At 38.0% G+C, this 26,642-nt stretch overlaps 1 protein-coding gene across 1 annotated transcript in view; it reads left to right on the top strand.

The window, feature by feature from the left end:
- CDC42BPA (CDC42 binding protein kinase alpha) overlaps positions 1-26,642 on the top strand; it is a 643,466-nt gene that overhangs the window by 270,151 nt on the left and 346,673 nt on the right. The window contains exons 4-5 of the mRNA XM_053712628.1: positions 1,201-1,296; positions 3,856-4,004. Coding sequence (XP_053568603.1) covers positions 1,201-1,296; positions 3,856-4,004 — 245 coding nt within the window. The remainder of the gene's footprint in view (positions 1-1,200; positions 1,297-3,855; positions 4,005-26,642) is intronic.

Raw genomic sequence — 26,642 nt, 5'->3', positions numbered from 1 at the left:
GAACTGTTCCCTAGGTCAGGTAACATGCACTTAATGTGTTGCATTGTGGCCCTCGAGCAATAGGAGATATGTTTCGCATACTCGTGCACATCGAGCACGGATTAACCGCGCATGCGCATCATTTAGGGAATGTAGGTAATCTGAGCGAAACAAATGTTGCCGTCTGAGTTCCTCGGCAGCTCCTTCAATGACTACAACCCAAATGTTATAATGCACATGCGCGAAACGAGGACGCGCGCGCTTGAAAATTGAGGAGAAATTGCCACACATGCGCATTGAAGCCGCAATGTTTATGACGAAATTTGACGGCCGCCTAACGGCCAGAAAATCAATTGGATCTCTGAAGCACGTGATGGTTATTTAGAACAAAAGAAAAATGTACGGGTTGTTTTTCGGAAAGCCGATTAGATCAGATAAACATTAGATATCACAGGTAATATATGTTTTATAACAAATTGATGAATGAAACTTATATTTATTTGCCATCATATCTCTAATTATTTGTTATAAGGCGTTTGACTTTACCTTCACTTTAATTTAGCTGGTTCATTACACACTTTATCACACACATGGTATTCTCAGTTAGGGCATTTTACAATTTATGGAACTTTTAGTGTAAGGGTTTGGCTTCACTTTATGAACACATTTTCTGTTTGTTCTGTCTAATGCTGATGATGAATGATTATATCAGTAAATAGATAGTAAACACCTTGAGATTTTTATATAAAATGATTAGTTATACACAATGAAACAAGTTTGTAGTATAGTTTTACTGTTTATTTTGCCCCCTTTTGTGTAATTTAGCTCTGAAAATTAAGCTATTTCTATTTGTCAGAACTTGATTTGCACCCGGCTGATGTCTCAAGGTTAACTCTGCTACATATATGTTGTGAATTGGCTTTATCAGATAACAACAGCAAAACAATTCACTTTATACTAACTCAGCAGCTAGCCTTATTGTCTGTGGACTTAAGCTCAGATTGGTTCTCCAAGTGGAGCTTGACTAATAAAATAATTGAAGTAAAAAGAATATCAATTTGTTTTAAGACTTGGCTGATGTGTTATCTTATGGTAACACAACATAAATGTCTTGTTATTACAAGGTATTTACTGTCACTTTAATGGACTCCCAGCTGTAGTGTTGGGTTCACATTGACCACGTATTTTATAAACTGAATACAGTATTTGTCTGCTCCATAGACGGCTTGCTTTCGAGAAGAAAGAGATGTGTTGGTGAATGGAGATAGCCAGTGGATCACAACGCTACACTACGCCTTCCAGGATGACAACTATTTAGTAAGTTAGATTCCTTTACTGTGGTTGTAAAATGTTTTATAATGCAAATGTGTATTATTGTAATATGATCTATTAAATGCACACTCTAAAGATTTCATTATCTAGTTCTCTACAGCGAGTCCGTTTAGCATTACCAGACAGATAAATATGGAGCCCATCACAATCCTGTAGAAAATGTCATCTAATGAGTTTTCTACATAATTCACCATTAAAGTCTATGGGAATTTTGTTGATAAATCATCAGATAAACCTTTGTAAGACATCGTGCTTGAACCCACGTGTTTCAGCCTATGCAGAGGGGTTAAAGGGACAGTGCACAGTGTACTGTAAAATTGTTTTCATCTTAATGTGTTCACAATGACTTGTTATACCAGTTGCATAGTATAAATTGTATGAGAAATTGCTGTTTCTTTTTTTGTAAATTAAATAGCTGGATTTGCCCTTTAAAACAGCAACCCATCAAAATAAGCTAAGCTTGTAGAAAGATCAGACATCCTTATCTTATCATTCAAATGCTTCCCTTTCTTATCTCTGTTGATATACAATACTTAAGAGAACAATTGAAAATTAACATTTTAGAACTTTATTCTTTTTTATTTTTTTCTGTTGGCTGTGTTTACATAGCTTGTCAATAGCCTATACTTAAGTATAGAAACTTTCAGTACAGGTAGGGGTAGCACAGGCAATATCAGCTATTTCAAATGCTGATATAAAGGCAATATAGCTATTCGATAACAATTTAATACACTCCAGCATGTAAAATTGATCATTGGGAACAAATTAAAGGGGAGAATAATTTATGGTAAACTGTCCCTTTAAGCTTTTAGGTAGAGCTGCAACAACTAATCGTCATAATCGATAATAATCGATTATGAAAATAGTTGCCAACGAATCTCATAATCGATTAATCGATTAGTTGGTTTTTCAACCTTTATAAGTATATATTCATTATTTTTAGAGCGGACTAGATATTTCCCATAACCTTACAGCTGGTTATTTACCATTGCATATAGATATTCAAGATATTTTTATGTTAGAATGAAGTCAAGGGTTACTTTGAGAGGCCCCTTGCCAAGGTAGAAAACAGTTTAGCATTGGTGAAGAGCTAAAAAAGATAAATATCCCACTTTGGTGAAATTGGCAAAACCCTACTTATACACCTCTACAACCTTTTCTCTGCTGCAGGAAATATAGCTGCAAACAGATACCAGCCTTAGCCAGAAGCATGTGGACATGTTGAGATTTTTGTATTTCAATGCAAAGTTTCTGAAAGAGTAAATAACAGAATGTTATTAACATTGATAGCATAACTCTTTCTAGTTCTACCTCTTTTCAAACTGTTTGTGGTTTTGTTTTGTTTAATTATAAAACTGTGCTCTGCTGCTTAAAAATTGAAGAAAAAGTTGTGTTAATGTAAAGTTTTAGTCTGAAGTTTATATTTGTAACACTCATTATGTGGATTTTATTTAAAACATAGAAAACTATTATTGATTCTCTTTTTATCCGATTAGTCGATTAATCGAAAAAATAATCGGCCGATTAATCGATTATGAAAATAATCGTTAGTTGCAGCCCTACTTTTAGGTAAACTCCCACTCAAGAGGTACAAGTGTTCCAGGTTTGAGCAGCACATGGACAGGTTTCGCTTGGTTTTTAGACCATGTAGTTTTTTACATTAGAATGTCCCCCCAAAGGAACAATGAATTTAGTTTAATTGTTGCCTGTAAAAAAAGGATATTACAAAATGTTTATTTGTTTTTGTTTTTAACTTCTGTTTTTGTCCTGAATTAAATAACTATTTCTTGTCAGGCTCTCAGAGTTGTGCCCCCTTCACCAGGAGCATAACTCGATCTTGCTCGGCCCCGGGTTAAAAGCTATGTCAGGGCCCCCATTTCAACAGCACCCTTAACCCCCCCCCCTCTTGTTAGTCTGTTCCAGAGGATATGTGCAGCCATTCTTTACAAATACATTTCCACAGAGGTGTTTATAAAATAACCCCAGAGGATACAACTAGCATTTTAGGAACTATGGCATCCTGCCTTCCAGGTTTTATCAAACCATATTATACAACATTGCCACAGTGGTCATCAGCATGTGACCTTATAGTAGGTGCTGTAAGCCTAACCTTTTCCTTCAGTCTTTAACCCCTCGCCTTCCATTGAGGGCTGCTTCCCATTCATAGTCCTCTCTGGCATTCAAGGGGTTATTTTAGCTTTTACCAAGATACTGGTGAGAGAATGTTTTGTTAATTACAGTAGTTTTTATTTTGTTCTCCTAATTATTTTCCTCTGTTTGCGAACAATGTTATTTTAGAATATTCTATGACATGTGCCAGCTGATTAGTGGTAAACAGACTAACAATGTGCTGTGGTTTGTCAGTATTGCCCAGACAGTGGGGTATTATAACAAACATCAGCTATCCATGCCTATGTTAGAGATGGCATAATGAAACACGATCACTTTCATGCTCAGTGTATAAACTGGTACATATATTTCCTCTTAACCCATATGATCTTCATTTCTCAGTGGTCTTACTAACCTTTGCATGTTCCTCCTCAGTACCTTGTTATGGATTACTATGTTGGGGGAGACCTGCTCACGTTGCTCAGCAAGTTTGAGGACAGGCTACCTGAAGAAATGGCTCGATTTTACCTGGCGGAGATGGTTATGGCTATAGATTCTGTCCACCAGCTTCACTATGTTCACAGGTAAGAGATAAGCTACTCCTGTCATTTTGCCGGCTTGTAGGAAAATCTTAGCTTAAAATATTAACCAGGGAGAGGTCATGTAAATAACCTATTTGGATGCTTCTTTTATGCTACAAAATGTATTATTAAGATGAGGGCAATACCATGTTATCCATAGTCTATAGACAATTATAAAGTCATGTTTTAATGTAGAGAAAATTACAAACATGAATTGAGATGATACTTTAATTTGGATATTTTTTTTGGTGGTATTTTCCTCAGATCCCAAAAGGGTGGATTTGGTTGAAATCCATAGTCAGTAAGACTCAAATTTAAATCATGGTGTTCGGCATAAATTTTTATTTTTAGAATAATTACTTTTCAGATTATTTTTCTAGTTATATCAGGAAATTACTGATTTGGTTATATACCATTAGAAATACATAGTTGTACAATTATGAAATTATAGTGAGGTTAACGATCTCTGGTTGCATAGGTTAATCATTCTTGTTTGCTCAACTCTCCAGCTCTACTTCATTGGAAGGAGAAAAAAATCATTACCTCAATAATAATATAAATATTTTTATTTAACCCTTTAAGGACACAGCTTTCTGTTTGCTCAATTGTTTTATGACGGAAAAATTCCGTCATATGTCCTTAAGAGGTTAACTAAAGAAAAATAACATTACCTTACTAATAACAATTTAAATAGTTTTACTTATCTAAATCAATAACATATCATTTTCACTTTCATTTTTACTTCTTGCCCCTCCCTCCTGACACGTAGGTCCTTGTGCAGATCTATCCAACTCCAAATACTTTTCTATTTATTGAGCTTCTTGATACTTAGTAAGGGGTTGATTCTGTGTACATAGATTTTGAGGGGAACAATGGGATCAACCCCTTAAGGACCAAGGACGTACCATGTACATCCTCAGTGTTTTCAAGCTCTGGAAGCGATCATGATCACTTCCTGCCGCTTTCATGTTACTGCAGTGATGCCTCAATATTGAGGCATCCTGCAATAACATTTTTTAGGCATCCGATGCAGAGAGAGCCACTCTGTGATACAGACACAAATTCACAGTTTTGAGAACTACAAAACCAAGAATATGTGATAATATCTCCTAGATAGAAAAATGTCCAATATAATCTTACAGACATATGGAGCCTCATGCTACATAATTCAAAACTTATCCTTATTTCAGGATGAATTACTTTTTGGATTATAATGTATCTTAAATAGAAACTATCTTTAGATAGATTTTCCTCAAAAAGCGCTTTATTTAAACAATTTCTATCTAATTTAAATAAAAAGGTATCATTTCATTTAAAAAATAAATAAATAAATCTGATTTTTTTTATTTGTTTATTTATTTTAAGTCATTGATTTATATTTACCCTGGATCCTAAATTATTTTCTTAAACTCAAAACGTAACTCTCCATAAAATGGTTAATTATGCACTTTTAAAAACAATTGCTATGTTATTTGATTATTTTTGTTGCTTTCTTTTCCTCTAACTGAGGCTGTAGAATCTGCAGGACTCAGATCGGAACCCCTGTAACATTCTACATGGCAATTTCAAGTGATATGTCTGTGGACTGCAAAACATTCCAAATTCAGCTAGTAAAATAGATATCTAGCTAAATGCTTTTTTTAAAAACATTTCTACCAATACAAATTTAATAGGTGTGTGTAAATGCAAGAATCTCACATACACCACGTGTTTGCATCAAATTTTCTTAATTTAAAATAAAAGTGATGGTAAACCTTAGCTAATCAAATGCCTTATATTTAAGGCCCCATGTATTAAAATGCGGGTGGGAGGACAGCTTCTCAACTTGTGAAGCTGTCCACCCGCCTTCGCTGCATACGGCAGCGGATCTGTCTATCCGCTGACCGTGTGTATCATTACACACTCCAATGAGTGTGTAATGCCTGCTCCTTCATTTGCGTGACCAATCGCGCACGTGAAGGGACTGTCAATCACAGAGAGCAAGCGAGCTCTCAGTGATTTCTCCCTGCCACCTCTGAGGTGGTGAGGAGTGTAAGAAGCAGCGGGCTAATGACCGCTGCTTCTTACATTGCGGGAAGCAGGCTCGCATATGCGAACCTGCCCTGCAAGGGCTCTATAGCAGCTCTCGCTGCTTCGTACATGGAGCCCATAATCTTTGCCATTAAAAAATATATATGTTTATCTTTTCTGTTTTTAATCCATATGTTAAAGGGTTAAATTAGTGCATATAGTAATGCTTCTATTGCAAATGTTATGTTTTTTTATGACAATTCTAGTGAACATCCAATCAGCATGTGTGTCATATGACAATCTTGAAGTCCAGCCCCTTTAAAACCTAGGTAGAGAGTGGATGTGACTGCTCTATACATCACAGCCCAGCCAAAAGAGGAAATAAAGGGGCAGAGGAGCAGTCAATACCAATTAGATTGTAAATATTTTATTATAGAAAATATATATACTTTTTTTTAAATAAATATGTGGTTTTACTTGCAAACTGTATATTTTGCAACATTCTTATATTCTGAAATTTACCATCAATTTAAGTCTTATACAATGACATAATTTTGTGTTGCCACGTAGAGTGGTTGTTATTACCTGAGATAAAGCCTCTGGTTTGATTTGGTTTGATTACAATTATTATAAAAATAATATAAATATAATAAATGATTATTATTAAAATAATTATTTCTCCAACATTGGTGTGTCCGGTCCACGGCGTCATCCATAACTTGTGGGAATATTCTCTTCCCCAACAGGAAATGGCAAAGAGCACAGCAAAAGCTGTCCATATAGTCCCTCCTAGGCTCCGCCCACCCCAGTCATTCTCTTCCCCAGTCATTCTCTTTGCCGTTGCACAGGCAACATCTCCACGGAGATGGTGAAGAGTATGTGGTGATTAGTTGTAGTTTTTTATTCTACTATCAAGAGTTTGTTATTTTAAAATAGTGCTGGTATGTACTATTTACTCTGAAACAGAAAAAGATGAAGAGTTCTGTTTGTTAGAGGAATATGATTTTAGCAGCAGTAACTAAAATCGTTTGCTGTTTCCACATAGGACTGTTGAGATGAAATAACTTCAGTTGGTTAAAACAGTTAGCAGACTTTTCTGCTTAAGGTATGACTAGCCATTTTTCTAACAAGACTGTGTAATGCTGGAAGGCTGTCATTTCCCCTCACGGGGACCGGTAAGCCATTTTCTTAGTCTAAAACAAACAGAATAAAGGGCTTAATGTGGGCTATAAAACTGGTAGACATTTTTATGGGCAAGATCGATTGCTTTATTTGGGCTTTTTATAAAGATTGATTGATATTCACACTTATAAAATTTGGGGAACGTTTTTTTAACGTCAGGCACTGGTTTAGACACCTTTTCAGTCAGGAAGGGCCTTCCCTGTAGGAGGCTGAGCCTCATTTTTGCGCCATTACTGCGCAGTTTCTTTTGAGAGCAGGACATGCAGCTGCATGTGTGTGGGTCTGAAAGTATTTGAAAAGGTTCCTAGAAGGCTTCATTTGGTATCGTATACCCCCTGGGTTTGGTAAAGTCGCAGCAAAGGCTGTAGCTGGGACTGTAGAGGGGTTAAAACTTTAACCGGCTCCGGTTTCTTCATTTTAAGGGTTAAAGGTCTCAAATTTGGGGTGCAATGCTTTGAATGCTTTAAGACACTGTGGTGAAAATGTGGTTAATTTTGGACAATTCCTTCATAGTTTTTCACATATTCAGTAATAAAGTGTGCACTGTTTAAAATTTAAAGAGACAGTAACGGTTTTGTTTAAAAACGGTTTTTGTACTTTATTGACAAGTTTAAGCCTGTTTAACATGTCTGTGCCTTCAGATAAGCTATGTTCTGTATGTATGGAAGCCAATGTGTCTCCCCCTTCAAAATTGTGTGATAATTGTGCCATAGCGTCCAAACAAAGTAAGGACAGTACTTCCACAGATAGTAAAGTTGCCCAAGATGATTTATCAGATGAAGGGAGTAGAAATACAGGGAGTGCAGAATTATTAGGCAAGTTGTATTTTTGAGGATTAATTTTATTATTGAACAACAACCATGTTCTCAATGAACCCAAAAAACTCATTAATATCAAAGCTGAATAGTTTTGGAAGTAGTTTTTAGTTTGTTTTTAGTTATAGCTATTTTAGGGGGATATCTGTGTGTGCAGGTGACTATTACTTTGCACAATTATTAGGCAACTTTACAAAAAACAAATATATACCCATTTCAATTATTTATTTTTACCAGTGAAACCAATATAACATCTCAACATTCACAAATATACATTTCTGACATTCAAAAACAAAACAAAAACAAATCAGTGACCAATATAGCCACCTTTCTTTGCATGGACACTCAAAAGCCTGCCATCCATGGATTCTGTCAGTGTTTTGATCTGTTCACCATCAACATTGCGTGCAGCAGCAACCACAGCCTCCCAGACACTGTTCAGAGAGGTGTACTGTTTTCCCTCCTTGTAAATCTCACATTTGATGATGGACCACAGGTTCTCAATGGGGTTCAGATAAGGTGAACAAGGAGGCCATGTCATTAGATTTTCTTCTTTTATACCCTTTCTTGCCAGCCACGCTGTGGAGTACTTGGACGCGTGTGATGGAGCATTGTCCTGCATGAAAATCATGTTTTTCTTGAAGGATGCAGACTTCTTCCTGTACCACTGATTGAAGAAGGTGTCTTCCAGAAACTGGCAGTAGGACTGGGAGTTGAGCTTGACTCCATCCTCAACCCGAAAAGGCCCCACAAGCTCATCTTTGATGATACCAGCCCAAACCAGTACTCCACCTCCACCTTGCTGGCGTCTGAGTCGGACTGGAGCTCTCTGCCCTTTACCAATCCAGCCACGGCCCATCCATCTGGCCCATCAAGACTCACTCTCATTTCATCAGTCCATAAAACCTTAGAAAAATCAGTCTTGAGATATTTCTTGGCCCAGTCTTGACGTTTCAGCTTGTGTGTCTTGTTCAGTGGTGGTCGTCTTTCAGCCTTTCTTACCTTGGCCATGTCTCTGAGTATTGCACACCTTGTGCTTTTGGGCACTCCAGTGATGTTGCAGCTCTGAAATATGGCCAAACTGGTGGCAAGTGGCATCTTGGCAGCTGCACGCTTGACTTTTCTCAGTTCATGGGCAGTTATTTTGCGCCTTGGTTTTTCCACACGCTTCTTGCGACCATATTGACTATTTTGAATGAAACACTTGATTGTTAGATGATCACTCTTCAGAAGCTTTGCAATTTTAAGAGTGCTGCATCCCTCTGCAAGATATCTCACTATTTTTGACTTTTCTGAGCCTGTCAAGTCCTTCTTTTGACCCATTTTGCCAAAGGAAAGGAAGTTGCCTAATAATTATGCACACCTGATATAGGGTGTTGATGTCATTAGACCACACCCCTTCTCATTACAGAGATGCACATCACCTAATATGCTTAATTGGTAGTAGGCTTTCGAGCCTATACAGCTTGGAGTAAGACAACATGCATAAAGAGGATGATGTGGTCAAAATACTAATTTGCCTAATAATTCTGCACTCCCTGTAGTTCTACATCATCTCCTTCTGTGTCTACACCAGTTTTGCCCACGCAGGAGGCCCCTAGTACTTCTAGCGCGCCAATGCTTATTACTATGCAATAATTGACGGCAGTAATGGATATCTCCATAGAAAATATTTTATCCAAAATGCCTGCATATCAGAGAAAGCGCGATTGCTCTGTTTTAAACACTGTAGAGCAGGAGGGCGCTGATGATAATTGCTCTGTCATACCCTCACACCAATCTGAAGGGGCCGTGAGGGAGGTTTTGTCAGATGGGGAAATTTCAGATTCAGGTAGAATTTCTCAACAGGCAGAACCTGATGTTGTGACATTTAAATTTAAATTAGAGCATCTCCACGCACTGCTTAAGGAGGTGTTATCTACTCTGGATGATTGTGACAACCTGGTCATCCCAGAAAAATTGTGCAAGATGGACAAGTTCCTAGAGGTTCCGGTGCACCCCGACGCTTTTCCTATACCCAAGCGGGTGGCGGACATTGTGAATAAGGAGTGGGAGAATCCCGGCATACCTTTTGTTCCCCCTCCTATATTTAAGAAATTATTTCCTATGGTCGACCCCAGAATGGACTTATGGCAGACAGTCCCTAAGGTCGAGGGGGCAGTTTCTACACTAACCAAGCGCACTACTATTCCTATCGAGGATAATTGTGCTTTCAAAGATCCTATTGATAAAAAATTGGAGGGTTTGCTTAAAAAGATTTTTGTACAGCAAGGTTACCTCCTGCAACCTATTTTGTGCATTATTCCTGTCACTACAGCAGCGTGGTTCTGGTTCGAAGAACTAGAAAAGTCGCTCAGTAGAGAGACTCCGTATGAGGAGGTTATGGACAGGGTTCATGCACTTAAGTTAGCTAATTCCTTTATTTTAGATGCCGCTTTGCAGTTAGCTAGATTAGCGGCGAAAAATTCTGGGTTTGCAATTGTGGCGCGCAGAGCGCTCTGGCTAAAGTCTTGGTCAGCGGATGTATCTTCCAAGACAAAATTGCTTAATATCCCTTTCAAGGGTAAAACTCTTTTTGGGCCAGAATTGAAAGAGATTATCTCAGACATCACTGGGGGTAAGGGCCACGCCCTCCCACAAGATAGGCCTTTCAAAGCCAAGATTAAGTCTAATTTTCGTTCCTTTCGCAATTTCAGGAACGGACCGGCCTCCAACTCTGCAGCCTCTAGACAAGAGGGTAATGCTTCGCAAACCAAACCAGCTTGGAAACCGATGCAAGGCTGGAACAAGGGTAAGCAGGCCAAGAAACCTGCTGCTGCTAACAAGACAGCATGAAGGAGTAGCCCCCGATCCGGGACCGGATCTAGTAGGGGGCAGACTCTCTCTCTTCGCTCAGGCTTGGGCAAGAGATGTTCAGGATCCCTGGGCACTAGAAATAGTTTCTCAGGGTTATCTTCTGGATTTCAAGGAACTACCCCCAAGGGGAAGGTTCCACATGTCTCACTTATCCTCAAACCAAATAAAGAGACAGGCATTCTTACATTGTGTAGAAGACCTGTTAAAAATGGGAGTGATACACCCAGTTCCAACCGTGGAACAAGGAATGGGGTTTTACTCAAATCTGTTTGTGGTTCCCAAAAAAGAGGGAACTTTCAGACCAATTCTGGATTTAAAGTTCCTAAACAAATTTCTCAGAGTGCCATCGTTCAAAATGGAAACCATTCGAATGATTTTACCTACAATCCAGGAGGGTCAATTTATGACTACCGTGGATCTAAAGGATGCGTATCTACATATTCCTATCCACAAAGATCATCTTCAGTTCCTAAGGTTCGCCTTTCTGGACAAACATTACCAGTTTGTGGCTCTCCCATTCGGGCTAGCCACTGCTCCAAAGATTTTCACAAAGGTACTCAGGTCCCTTCTAGCGGTTCTAAGACCAAGGGGCATTGCAGTGGCACCTTACTTGGACGACATTCTGATACAAGCGTTGTCTCTTTCAAAGGCAAAGGCTCACACAGACATCGTTCTGGCCTTTCTCAGATCTCACGGATGGAAAGTGAACATAGAAAAAAGTTCCCTGTCTCCGTCGACAAGAGTTCCTTTCTTGGGGACAATAATAGATTCTTTAGAAATGAAGATTTTCCTGACAGATGTCAGAAAGTCGAAGCTTCTAAATGCTTGTCAAGTTCTTCACTCTGTTCCATGACCTTCCATAGCTCAGTGCATGGAAGTAGTAGGGTTGATGGTTGCAGCAATGGACATAGTTCCTTTTGCGCGAATTCATCTAAGACCATTACAACTGTGCATGCTGAAACAGTGGAATGGGGACTATACAGACTTGTCTCCAGTGATTCAAGTAGATCAGAAGACCAGAGACTCACTCCGTTGGTGGCTAACCCAGGATCACCTGTCCCAGGGAATGAGCTTCCGCAGACCAGAGTGGGTCATCGCCACGACCGACGCCAGTCTAGTGGGCTGGGGCGCGGTCTGGGACTCCCTGAAAGCTCAGGGGCTATGGTCTCGGGAAGAGTCTCTTCTCCCGATAAACATTCTGGAACTGAGAGCGATATTCAATACTCTCAGGGCTTGGCCTCAACTAGCAAGGGCCAGATTCATAAGATTCCAATTGGACAACATGACGACTGTTGCTTATATCAACCATCAGGGGGGAACAAGGAGTTCCCTGGCGATGAGAGAAGTGACCAAAATCATAAAATGGGCGGAGGATCACTCCTGCCACCTATCTGCGATCCACATCCCAGGAGTGGAAAACTGGGAGGCGGATTATCTGAGTCGTCAGACATTCCATCCGGGGGAGTGGGAACTCCACCCGGAGATATTTGCCCAGTTGACTCAATTATGGGGCATTCCAGACATGGATCTGATGGCGTCTTGTCAGAACTTCAAGGTTCCTTGCTACGGGTCCAGATCCAGGGATCCCAAGGCGACTCTAGTGGATGCATTAGTAGCGCCTTGGACCTTCAACCTAGCTTATGTGTTTCCACCGTTTCCTCTCATTCCCAGGCTGGTAGCCAGGATCAAGCAGGAGAGGGCCTCTGTGATCTTGATAGCTCCTGCGTGGCCACGCAGGACTTGGTATGCAGACCTGGTGAATATGTCATCGGCTCCACCATGGAAGCTACCTTTGAGACAGGATCTTCTAGTACAAGGTCCATTCGAACATCCAAATCTAGTTTCCCTCCAGCTGACGGCTTGGAAATTGAACGCTTAATTTTATCTAAGCGTGGGTTTTCGGATTCTGTAATAGATACTCTGGTACAAGCCAGAAAACCTGTAACTAGAAAAATTTACCATAAAATATGGAAAAGATATATCTGTTGGTGTGAATCCAAGGGATTCTCATGGAGTAAGATCAAAATTCCTAGGATCCTTTCCTTTCTCCAAGAAGGTTTGGATAAGGGATTATCAGCGAGTTCTCTAAAGGGACAGATTTCTGCTTTATCTGTCTTGTTACACAAACGACTGGCAGCTGTGCCTGATGTTCAAGCTTTTGTTCAGGTATTGGTCAGGATCAAGCCTGTTTACAGACCTTTGACTCCTCCCTGGAGTCTGAATTTAGTTCTTTCAGTTCTTCAAGGGGTTCCGTTTGAACCTCTACATCCCATAGATATCAAGATGTTATCTTGGAAAGTTCTGTTTTTGGTTGCTATTTCTTCTGCTAGAAGAGTTTCTGAGTTATCTGCTTTGCAGTGTAATCCACCCTATCTGGTGTTCCACTCAGATAAGGTTGTTTTGCGTACTAAACCTGGTTTCCTTCCAAAGGTTGTTTCCAACAAGAATATTAACCAGGAAATAGTTGTGCCTTCTTTGTGTCCGAATCCAGTTTCAAAGAAGGAACGTTTGTTACACAATTTAGATGTAGTTTGTGATTTAAAGTTCTATTTAGAAGCAACAAAAGATTTCAGACAAACTTCTTCTCTGTTTGTCGTTTATTCTGGCAAGAGGAGAGGTCAAAAAGCTACTTCTACCTCTTTTTCCTTTTGGCTGAAAAGCATCATCCGATTGGCTTACGAGACTGCCGGACGGCAGCCTCCTGAGCGCATCACAGCTCACTCTACTAGGGCTGTGGCTTCCACATGGGCCTTCAAGAACGAGGCTTCTGTTGATCAGATATGTAAGGCAGCGACTTGGTCTTCCCTGCACACTTTTGCCAAATTCTACAAATTTGATACTTTTGCTTCTTCGGAGGCTATTTTTGTGAGAAAGGTTTTGCAAGCCGTGGTGCCTTCTGTTTAGGTAACCTGATTGGCTCCCTCCCTTCATCCGTGTCCTAAAGCTTTGGTATTGGTTCCCACAAGTTATGGATGACGCCGTGGACCGGACACACCAATGTTGGAGAAAACAGAATTTATTCTTACCTGATAAATTACTTTCTCCAACGGTGTGTCCGGTCCACGGCCCGCCCTGGTTTTTTAATCAGGTTTGATGAATTTCTTTCTTTAACTACAGTCACCACGGCACCTTATAGTTTCTCCTGTTTTTTTCTCCTGTCCGTTGGTCGAATGACTGGGGTGGGCAGAGCCTAGGAGGGACTATATGGACAGCTTTTGCTGTGCTCTTTGCCATTTCCTGTTGGGGAAGAGAATATTCCCACAAGTTATGGATGACGCCGTGGACCGGACACACCGTTGGAGAAAGTAATTTATCAGGTAAGCATAAATTCTGTTTTTTATATTCAGTGTTACTGGGCTATTTTACATTTTATATTATATATAATATAAATAGTAGTCATCCTTTTTTTTATGAAGTAAAACTTAAATACATAATAAGACTATTACACGTCTATAATTCCACATAATCTGTTTATGTTCTGAATTGAATGTATCAGAAAGTTCCTATCATAGCCCATCCTCTTCTGAATTATAGATGACCTTGAAATCAGACAGACTTTCTCGATTTATTATTATTATTATCATTTATTTGTATAGCGCCGCCAAATTCCGTAGCGCTGGGTACAGTGATAGGGGTATACAATGACAAAGATTTGTGATAAAATACAAAACATAACAAAACGAAACAAATCTAGTACAGGAGGAAGAGGGTCCTCCTCCGGACAGCTCACAGTCTATAGGTTTAGGGTGCAGAGACATAAGGTTGGGGTAGCTTGTTACATCGGTTGTATTTGCAGCAGTGAGTCAGGCAGTTCATGTACATGTATTAGTTTGGTTCGGATGCGGGATGAAGGAGAGATGGTAAGCCTCTCTGAATAGGTGAGTTTTCAAGGATCGTCTGAAGCTACACAAGGTTGGAGACAGTCTAATGGAGCGGGGTAGAGAGTTCCAGAGGACAGGAGCAGCACGTGCAAAGTCTTGGAGGCGGGAGTGGGACGTAGAGATAACAGGAGTGTAGAGACGTAGGTTAGAGGTTGATCGAAGAGAACGGGATGGGGAATATTTCACTATGAGAGAGGAAATATAGTTGGGAGTTAGACTGTTGAGTGCTTTGTAATTTAGGGCTAATTCTTTAAATTGTATTCTGGAGTGTATGGGGAGCCAGTGTAGAGACTGGCAGAGCGGAGCAGCTGATTTAGATCGTCGACTTAGGTGGATGAGTTTAGCAGAAGCATTCATAATAGATTGGAGGGAGGAGAGGCAGTGTTTTGGAAAGCCATTTAGGAGTAGATTGCAATAATCAATGCGTGACAAAATGAGGGAATGAATAAGTATTTTTGTAGTTTTTTGAGTAAGGAACGGACGAATTCTGGAAACGTTGCGTAGGTGTGAACGGCAGGATTTGGTAAGCGCTTGTATATGTGGGTTGAATGTGAGTTCTGAGTCTAGTGTGACCCCAAGGCAGCGGACCTGTGGTGAGGTGTTGAGAATAGAGTCTCCAACCTCAGAGAAATGTCAGGTATTGGATGTCTCGAAGAGGGGGGGATAAGAAGCAGCTCAGTTTTGGACAGATTGAGTTGGAGGTAGTGTGAAGACATCCAAGAGAAAATTGCAGAGAGGCAGTCAGAAATCTGGTTGAGTAAAGAGGGAGAGATATCAGGAGAGGAAAGATAGATTTGGGTATCATCAGCATATAGGTGGTACTGGAATCCAAAGGAGGCTATAAGTTTTCTAAGGCAGGATGTATAAAGAGAGAAAAGCAAGGGGCCCAAGAGACAGCCTTGCAGGACTCCAACTGAGAGAGGCATAGGATCACAAGATATGTTGTTAAAGGAAACTGAAAACGAGCGGTTTGACAGATATGATGCAAACCAGGAGAGGGCTGTGTCTCGGATGCCAAATGAATGTAGTATTTTTAGGAGGAGAGGATGGTCAACTGTGTCAAAAGCTGCGGACAGGTCAAGAAGAATTAGTAAGGAGTAATGGCCTTTTGCTTTAGCTGATAACAGGTCATTTGTTACTTTAGCAAGAGCGGTTTCTGTTGAGTGTTTAGGGCGGAAACCAGATTGTAGTGGATCAAGTAAGGAGTTAGTTGTGAGAAATTGAGTTAGCCAATTATAGACTAGTCATTCCAATAATTTTGAAGCAAAGGGAAGTAAGGAGACCGGTCGATAGTTAGAAGGCGTGGAGGGGTCAAGCGAGGGCTTTTTTAGGATTGGTATGATTGACGCATGCTTGAATGTGTCAGGAAATGTGCCAACGGTGAGAGATTGGTTAAAGAGATGAGTTAGGGTAGGGGTTAGTGAAGCAGAGAGAGAGGGAATACGTCGTGAAGGAATAGGGTCAAGTGGGCAGGTTGTGAGATAAGCCAAGGATAGGAGTGCAGAGACTTCTTCCTCTATTACAGGAGGGAAGTAGCATAGATTTTTGTTAATAGAAGGGGTGGGTAGGATTGCTGGGTTTGAGGGGTGTGAGGTGCAGATCTCTTATCTAATAGTGTCAATTTTATTTTTGAAGTGATCAGCAATAATTTGAGCAGTGAGGTTGGTAGTGGGCGGGGGGGGAAGGCAGACGTAGAAGGGAGTTAAAGGTTGAGAACAGTTTTCTGGGGTTGGATGCGTGAGATGACACAAAGGAGGAGAAATAGACTTGTTTGGCCAGGCTGAGCGCAGAGTTGTAGGACTTAAGGGTGAATTTATAATGTTGGAAATCAGCACAGGTGCGTGATTTCCTCCACTGCTGTTCAGCAGCCCGTGAGCATCGCTGAAGATATCTGGTCTGTTTAGTGTGCCACGGTTGCCGTTGAGTGATTGATGTACGTCGAAGAGTGGAGGGTGCAGTTTTGTCAAGTGTTGATTTTAGTGCAGAATTACACTGTAGAGTCATGAGGTTTGGACAAGAGAGGGATGAAATGTCAGAGAGCAGAGGACTCAGTTGAGTGGAAAAGTCTGTGAGATCCAAGTCTTTTAAATTCCTGTAAGGTAGCAGTTTTGGGGGGGCTTGCAAAGATGTAGCAGGTAGAGTAAGAGAGAAAGTTAGTAGATGGTGGTTAGAGAGAGAAAAGGTGAAGTTAAGGGAGTTGGAAACAGCACAGAGATGTGTGAAGACCAGGTCTATGGAGTTGCCTTCACAGTGTGTTGGAGATGTTGAACACTGGGACAGGCCTAAAGAGGTGGTAAGGGATAGAATTTTAGAGGCAGCAGGCGTGTTAGGCTTATCAAGGGGTATGTTGAAGTCCCCTAAGATGAGAGAAGGGACATAACAAGAGAGAAAATGTGGAAGCCAGGCTTCAAAGTGGTCCAGAAATTGTGATGATAGGCCAGGGGGCCGATAGATAACTGCAACACGAAGAGCTATAGGGTAGAAGAGGCGGATAGCGTGAACTTCAAAAGATGAGAAGGAAAGAGAGGGGGGTGAAGGAATGCAGTGAAAGGTACTGTGTGGAGACAGGAGAATTCCTCCTCCTCCTCCTTGTTTGTCTCCAGGCCTGGGAGTGTGACTGAAGTTCAGGCCGCCATAGGACAGAGAGGCTACAGCAGTTGTGTTAGAGGAGGAAAGCCAAGTTTCAGTGAGGGCTAACTGGTTAAGTGAACGTGAAATAAATAGGTTGTGAATAGATGATTTAGCCTTTTCCATTATTCTGCAGTTTCACTGCCATGGGTAAATGTCGAGATTTGCACTGGATACTGACACTTTTTTATTTTCTCTTTTTAACTGACATTTTAAGATGTTCAGAAGAAAGAATAGGTTTGTTCTGAAGATCTTACTTTCTAGCACAGTTTGTAAGGGATAACATGTTCTCTTCTTTGTGTGTGTGTTTTTGTCTGGTACTGAGCACATGATAGGAAGTGTAGATTGCACTGGGAGGTTGGCTTTTTATTGAGGCAAATGTATAGATAGTTTGAATCAAAACACAGTATCCATTTAAACACAGTGAATAGAATGGTAATCAACAACTGTACAGTCAAAATTATGCAGAAAACCTATCTGTACTGGCCACAAGCAACATACTGGAAACATACATTTTACCTTTTTTGCATGACATTAAGAGGCACAAAAATCTGAGACATAAAATGTAGGCAATGCCAACTACTTAGTTAAGTCATTCTAAACCTTAAACAGGACCACTCTTGGACCCCTTATTAAATGTAAGAGGTGGTCATAAATAGAAGGCATATTGAACCAACATAACATAAGCATTGAAAGAAAAAAGTTCCTATTAGCTGAGAGGGCTTATAACTTCACAAACCTCCATTTTTAGATTATATGTCCTCCTTAATAATAGGCCACTTTTTGACTTGAGCAGTAGAATTATATTAACAAACAGAATAGACACTTTGGTCTCCATTTATCATACATTCTTGAAATACGACTTTCAGTTCTCCTATCAGTTCTCCGCAGCTCGCTTTTGGAGAGGCGCACATCATAAAAATGATAGTATTTTAACGCCATTTTGCAAAGGCGAGTTGCGGCGGATTAATGATAAATCTCCCCATTAGTATTATATATGCGCCTTATTTATCATTAGAAATACTCCCAAATAGACTTGATTTTTGTATAGAACCTGTCTAACTTTTTTTTTATTTTTAAAACCACCCTTAAAGGGACACAAAACCCAAATTTTTTGTTTCATGATTTAGAAAGAGCATACGATTTTAAACACCTTTCTAATTTACTTCTATTATCTAATTTGCTTAATTCTCATTATATACTTTGCTGACAAGCATATCTAGATAGGCTCAGTAGCTGCTGATTGGTTGCTGCACATAGATGCCTCATGTGATTGGCTTACACATGTGCATTGCTATTTCTTCAACAAAGGATATCTACTGAATGAAGCAAATTAGGTAATATAAGTAAATTGGAATGTTGTTTAAAATTGTATTCTCTACTTGAATCATGAAAGAAATTTTTTGGGTTTAATGTACCTTTAACTGTGTATTCCATTATTTAAATACAAACATAATTTAATTTTAATGTAATAAAATAAATATATCGTTATTTTCCTAAATTACGTCAAAACATGTAACTGAATAAATGTAATTTAATCAATAAATGCATTTTTTGGTTTTAGTCATGTGTAAGAAAGCTTTATATTTTTTTTACACATGCTACAATTATAATAATAAAAACTGATGTTTTTAAACAATAGCACCTTTCTCTTCTTCCACACCCCCTGCAGTACTTATGACTCCTATAGATATGCAAAAATGTCAGTGGTGACCCAAAATATGTTAATAACTATGGACGTATCACATCTCTACTGATATAATTTATTGTTAGCTTTAGACTGATACGCTTGTCTTCCTTTACAAAAAGAAATTAATAAGACACCAATTTTTTATTTTCAAATAATTTATTTATTTATTTATTATAAAACATAAAAAAAAATTAAAAAAAAAAATGTTTTCTTCACATTCATTGATTTAAAAATATATTATCAAAAGAAAATTTACACCATTGATTCATATTTCATTGCAAAAGCTGCCAAAATGAAGAAATATTCAGTCTTCTCTCGCAAAAAAGTGGAGTAAATTCAATGTTCTCCACAGTGGTTTTGGAGACCTTTCATGGTCGTATTTGTAAGAGAATTTTAGGTTCTCCTAAGGCACTAAATAATGATAAATCTGAATTTTCGGCGATTAATACGGCGTATTTTTAAAAATACGACTAATAAAGGGCTTTTTTGTGCTTTCTTTGGCGCACATGTGCGTCTAGGCGAGAGAGAATAGAATGGGAGAATTTTGCGGTCGTATTTGCTTATTTTTAGGCATATTTTGCTTTGATAAATAGGAGAACAATTCCGACAGCGTATTTATAGGCGTAAATGTGGGAGAATTACAATAATAAATGGAGCCCTTTATATTAAGGTTCCACAGCAGTGAAATCGTGCTCAATATTGTACTCAGGGAGGCATTATCTAGACAAGTAGGTATGGTACCATACCTTCCTACATTAAAGGGCCATGATACCCAAATGTTGAAACACTTGAAAGTGATGCAGCATAGCTGTAAAAAGCTGCCTAGAAAATATCACCTGAACATCTCTATGTAAAAAAGAAAGCTATTTTACCTCAAAAGATCCTCAGTAGCCACATCCCATTGTTAAGGACTTCTAAGCAGCAAATCAGTATGTCTGTCCAGCTTTCGTGCACACTCATATTATTTCCCTATTCAGTTTAAGGAAGTTTACTATGAAATCTCATGAGAGTTAAGTTAAATCTCATGAGATCACAGTAAGAGTTCATGACCTCAGAACTGTTGATGCTGATTGGCTGCTGTTCATTTCTTCTTTTTTTTTATTTTTTTTACCTGCATCTGGGCAGCAGCTGAGTATAACTTTTTACACAAAACTTACTCTGGTGAGCTGAGGAAATTGTGAGGTAAAATATCTTCCTTTTTTACATAGAGATGCTCAGGTGATATTTTCCTGTCAGCTTTTTACAGTTATACTGCATCGGTTTCAAGTGATTTAGCATATGAGTATTATGTCCAGGGTCGGCTCCAGAAGGAATGAAATGGGGGGGCATTTTTTTTTTCACGAGGGGTCACGCATTTACAAAGCATATATGAGAGTCGAAATAAGAGCAGACTTACATATTCTGCAGGAAAGTGTAGCTTCTGGCTGGCTTATCCCCCACTATTAACATTTGGAGAATATGTGCTAAATCACTAGGTAAAAGAATGAAGTCTAAATCCTATGCAGTGCACTTAAACAGAGCCATTAAACTTGAGACCCCCAGTGCAATAGCTCCTTAAAAACAATTCACCTCTTAATCACCGTGATCCAAAACCCTTAAACTCATTCTCAAATCTCAATCATGTCCCCTAAACAGCCATGCCCCCCAAACCCCCCAATGCAATTAACCCCTTTGTTTGCAATAGCAGTGAGGATACTAGGTTTTTCAGGTACTGGTAATTTTGTAGATCAGATTTAGCTATAACTGTTTCGCAAAAACTGAATATCATAATGAATATCAGGCTACTTAATACAACCTATGTACTGTGAACCTATAAGAATATGATTGTATCATATAAATATGTCTATAAATGGCTACTTGCTTCTATCGACGCCTCAAAAGTGCACTGTGATCTTAGGCCGGGCCTAATATCACAGTGCACATTTGAGGCGTCGATAGAAGCCGGTAGCCATTTAAAGACTTATATTTATGATACAATCATATTCTTATCATGGTCTATTGTTTAAGAAAATGGAGTAACTCACGATAGTTAGGTAAAATAGGGTTAAAGACAACTCCCAAAAGTCTCTAATTAACTTTCATTTCTAAATAAGAGGTTAAGACACGGAGCTCCTTGCAGATGCGTGATGCAACCTCACAGTTCGGCATCTAACTCCTCCCCCAGCATGCAGCATTACATAACAATTCATTATTTTATTTATTATTTTTAAAGCATAAGATTATATCAATATTTTATGAGGGGGCACAGCATTCCATTTGGGTGGGCATTGCCCCCCAATGCCCCCCTTGGAGCCAACCCTGATTATGTCCCTTTAATAAAACCCAATATGATAATAAGGCTACAGAGTTATGTTTATGCAAGGACTTGACTCCATGATAACAGCCTGGCTTTTTCCTTTCATGATTCAGATAGAGATGAATACAATTTTAAAAAGTTTCCAATTTACTTCTACTATAAAATTTGCATTGCTCTGTTATTCTTTGATGAAGCGATATCTAGATAGGCAGCGTGCACATGCCTGGAGCATTATATGACATGTATAACATTGTTGCCATATACTGCTGTCATATAGTACTGCTTACACGTGCACAATCCTGAACTTACCTTCTTGCTTTTCAGCGAAGGATAAAAAAAAAAAACAAAGAAAATTTGCTAATAGAAATAAATTGTAATGTTGTTTAAATGCATGTTCTATATAAATCGTGAAAGGAAAAAAATTGATTTTATGTCCCTTTAAAGGGACAGTCTAGTCTAAAATAAACTTTCATGATTCAAATAGAGCATGCAATTTAAACAACTTTCCAATTTACTTTTATCACCAATTTTGCTTTGTTCTCTTGGTATTCTTAGTTGAAAGCTAAACCTAGATAGGCTCGTATACTAATTTCTTAGACCTTGAAGGCCGCCTCTTATATGAATGCATTTTTACAGTTTTTCACAACTAGAGGGTATTAGTTCATGTGTGCCATATAGATAACATGGTGCTCACGCACATGTAGTTACCTAGGAGCCAGCACTGATTGGCTAAAATACAAGTCTGTCAAAAGAACTGAAATAAGGAGGCAGTTTGCAGAAACTTAGATACAAGGTAATCACAGAGGTAAAACATATATTAATATAACTGTGTTGGTTATGCAAAACTGGGGAATGGGTAATAAAGGGATTATCTATCTTTTTAAACAATAAAAATTCAGGTGTAGACTGTCATTCTAAGTATGTGTATATTTTTACCAAATTGTATACATTTGAGTAGCCTATACAGTTAAATTCAGTAATTGTAACTAATACACTTCGTCATTTTTTAACTTAAATGTGATTATTATCTATTTTTTATTTTGAGGCGTCATCATTAGTATAAGTGTTAGTATAATGTCACGTGGCTTCCAGCTAGGGTTGCCACCTCAGCCATGGTTTCCAGTTATGAGTTATACATGTTGCAGGGTGCGTAAAAGTGAACATGAATTGCACCTCTGGACAGCACTATTCATGTTCCTCCCTGCACACCCTGCAGCATGTGTAACTCATAAGTCTCCAGGAAAATATGCCCGAGGTGTCAACTCTAGTTCCAGCCCATCCCACCTCTAGTAACCGGCTCCCCGTATAAAAAAAGGTTTGGGTGCCCTGATCTAGTTGCTGTTTAAAAGCGACAGTTACAATGTGTGTCTTTGTGTTAACAACTATAATATTTGTCGCAATGACAAACTGACAAACTAGCTAATAGAAAAGTAAACGGTTTCTTAACAGATTTCTGGGTATTTAAACTTTCGAAGCTCACAGCAGATTCAACCTTTTCCATCCTGAAAACTCTTCTATATATTAGTTCATTATAAATTGCTAGTCTGTTTTTCACACTTAATAATTTGTGGGTAAATACTAACTACGTTCATTTTGGAATCTTACTTCTATGTATACGTTTTAAACATATGTATACACCGCTCGTCATTAAATGTTATTTCTTCTTTTGTCTGTTTATTTTGTTCAGTCCCTGAAGTAATCTGCTTATAGATTCCTTGGCTGCACAAGCCATGGGTAATTTCCATTCGTTCTTTTTACTTTCTATTTTTTTTTTTTTGTTATCAACATTTGCAGATAATAAAGTAAACATTCTGTCTGCAGCCTAAAATAGCTTTGTCCTGGTTACAGACCTATAATATGTGACTGTCACAAGCCCAAGAGAAAGGCAAATGCCAGGGTAATATGTGATAAGAAAATAAAAACTCCAGTTGATGTCTGACATATCTGCGTCTTACTAGCTAGAGATACTGGAATACAGTTGTTCCTAAAACATACTTCATGTCTTTTCTGTGATTAGGCTACTTTATTGCTACTTTATTGCGCAGCTGAAAAATTTCCAAGATGGTTCTCGCGAATATGGCTCACTGCACTAAGACTTAAAGGGATATGAAACCTAAAAATGTTCTTTTTTGATTAAGACAGAGTTTACCAGTTTAAAAACGTTCCAATTTACTTCTATTATTTAATTTTCATTGTTCCTATGATATTCTGTGTTAATGAGATACTTAGGTACTAGGCATCTAGTGATACCTAGGTAGGCCTCTAGTGCTCTTGAAATGTATAATTTCTTGCAAAACTGCTGCCATATAGGGCTCCAGAAATGGGCCAGCGCCTAAGCATACGTCCCTTACATTTCAACAAAAGATACCAAGAGAAAGAAGAAAAATTCAGAATAGAAGTAAATTAGAAGTTGTTTAAATTTGCAGGCTCTATCTGAAATTTTGGGTTTCTTATACCTTTAAGCACCAGACAGAAATATTTATTTAAAAGGGAGTTAATAACAAACTTTACCTGCTGCTTTATTTTGCAATTAAAAATACACATTTGTTTTGTTAAAATGCTTTTTTCCCAATTATCCTAGCACTCAGAACCAAGGTATCCATACTAACCAATCACAACCCTGCAATATGCATGGGGTTTAAACATATGTGTATCACACATATGCAGTAGAAAAAAGGAGGGAAGTATTTTAGTATTCTCTTTTCTTAAGGTGGATTAGCACTGATTATTTTACTAATGGATGAAAAAGTAATTAGGACTTATACATATTCTCTGAATAGAAGTGGATCAGGCATACTTTCCAAATGTATTTACTGCAAAATCTAGCAAAATAATGAATGCAAATGGTTTCAGCAAATATTTTATGTGGGATTACATTTTTGAGTGTAAATGTCTTTGTAATTGTTACTTTTGCTCACTTGTATTGCATGTTCAGTTTTGAATGGCAGTGAATAATTGTTGATAGTTGTAATTTGATACTCATAGAATAATATTTTTATATTTTTGTGGAAACTCAAAACCTGTAGATTATTTGTTTGATGCGTATGTTCTCTTTTAAGCATTTATGTTATTATTATTTAGGCCAACTTCCAAACATATGGGGGCAGCAAATCAATATTTTAGAAGCCTTAGGGGCCGCATATATATTTATGGCTATTAAACAAACAAATAATGTAGTTCCTAAAAATGTCCAGTGGCACAGGGCCAAGTTTAGGTAAGGTTGCAGGGTACCCTCTGTATACTGTTCTTACCTCCAGAGGGCTATTTTGAGTTCTTCTGATTCTTTCCAAGGGCCTAAAAAACTAGTGCAAAACTAGTGAAAAGGACCACATGTAGCCCTTAGGCCATCAGTTGGCCATTCCTGATTTAGACAATATAGTCTGTATTGTACTTTAACGGTTATATTTTGTAAAGAACTATACATTTGTCATACTACCTAAACCAGGGCTCGACAAACCCAAGCGCCACAGAGCCATTGGCGCCTTAATATTAGTACCTGGTTTCGAGTCCCTAAGACACCTACAGGTACTCCACACATCCCACACCAGCCACACCCTTGCTGCTGGCGGGTCCTTTCTAGGCCTTGCAGCTGTTTACAGATCCAACTTGTATTGTGTTATTAGATACATATATATTGGGGATGGGCAAATGTCTTTATATTCAAATTCAAATGTTAGAACGAATGTTATTGTAGAAATTCGATTTACATAATCGAATGTTGATAAGAACGATTATTCATAAAAATTCTATTATCGAATGTTATTTACCGTTTTCGAATGTTACATTAGAATTCGAATGGTACATTAGAATTCGAATATTAGATTTATAAAACACAGTTGTAGACTTGAAATACTATTTTGAATTAGAATGTGACATTTGAATTAGAATGTGACATTTGAATTAGAATGTGACATTCAAATTCTAATATTATATTTATAAAACACATAATATGATATAATATGATACTCATATTATTCTATGAGTATCAAATTACAACTATCAACAATTATTCACTGCCATTCAAAACTGAACATGCAATACAAGTGAGCAAAAGTAACAATTACAAAGACATTTACACTCAAAAATGTAATCCCACATAAAGATGATCGCAAAGCTCTGCAACGGGTTGTTAAAACCGCCCAGTATATCATAGGTGTTCAGTTACCTACCATTGAAGATCTTCAAAGCAGACGTAGTCTTTTAAAGGCCTATCAAATTATTCCTGATCCTTTCCATGTTAGCAACAGACTATTTGCCCTTTGACCATCTGGGAGACGTTATAGAAGCTTAAAAGGAAAAACTGCTAGATTACGGAATAGTTTTTTCCCAAGAGCCATTACTCTGCTAAATAATAACTTTTAAAAATCTCTCTTATGCTCATAGCCTTTTTTAATTTTTTAATTTTTTTATCCTTCTGATGATTAGATCTTTTTATTATATTGAAGAAAGTGCTAAATTAATGGTTTTAATCTAATTTATTGATTATCCTGTTAATGGTTCTTTTTTACCTCACTTTATATTCACATAACACATATAATATAAAATACACATATGATTCATATAAAACACTCATGATTCACATCATATATATAATGCAAATGTACACATATGTGTGCAAGATGACTAATTTTTTATTACATTTTTTTACACATATATATACTTTTTTGTATGGAACTGATTTTTTTTGCACTTTATTACACTTACATTGTACTTACTTTTGTGGTATAGAAATTTTCTGCACAAGTCACTTGAATTTTTTGCTATCTATTAGTTTTTACCATTATAGTGCCATCTGTGTATAGGATTGGTTAGATTTTCAAATATAATTTCGTTGTCTCTGTTTTTCTACTTTGTACAATGACAATAAAACGAATCTAATCTAATTAAACAAGAAATACTATTTTGAATTTGAATCTGACATTCAAATTCAAATGTAGCATTTAAATTTGAATATTACATTTGTAAAACACAGTTGTAGACTATTTTATAAATGTAATATTCTAATTTGAATACTACATTCAAATTAAAATGTGACATTCAAATTCGAAATTGTATTTCTAGTCTACCACTGTGTTGTATAAATGTTAATCAAATTTGAAATAGTATTTCTAGTCTACAACTGTGTTTTATGAATGCAATATTCAAATGTAAATGCTACTTTCGAATTAGAATGTCACATTCAAATTCAAAATAGTATTTCTAGTCTAATACTGTGTCTAATACATTTCGAAATTGAATGTGATATAAATACATAGGCAAACATTCTATTACTCGAACAAATAT

This window comes from Bombina bombina, chromosome 4 (assembly GCF_027579735.1).
Source record: "Bombina bombina isolate aBomBom1 chromosome 4, aBomBom1.pri, whole genome shotgun sequence".
NCBI classification, from domain to species: domain Eukaryota; kingdom Metazoa; phylum Chordata; class Amphibia; order Anura; family Bombinatoridae; genus Bombina; species Bombina bombina.
Note: the sequence above shows the minus strand (reverse complement) of the source record. Positions and strands in the feature narration are given on the sequence as shown.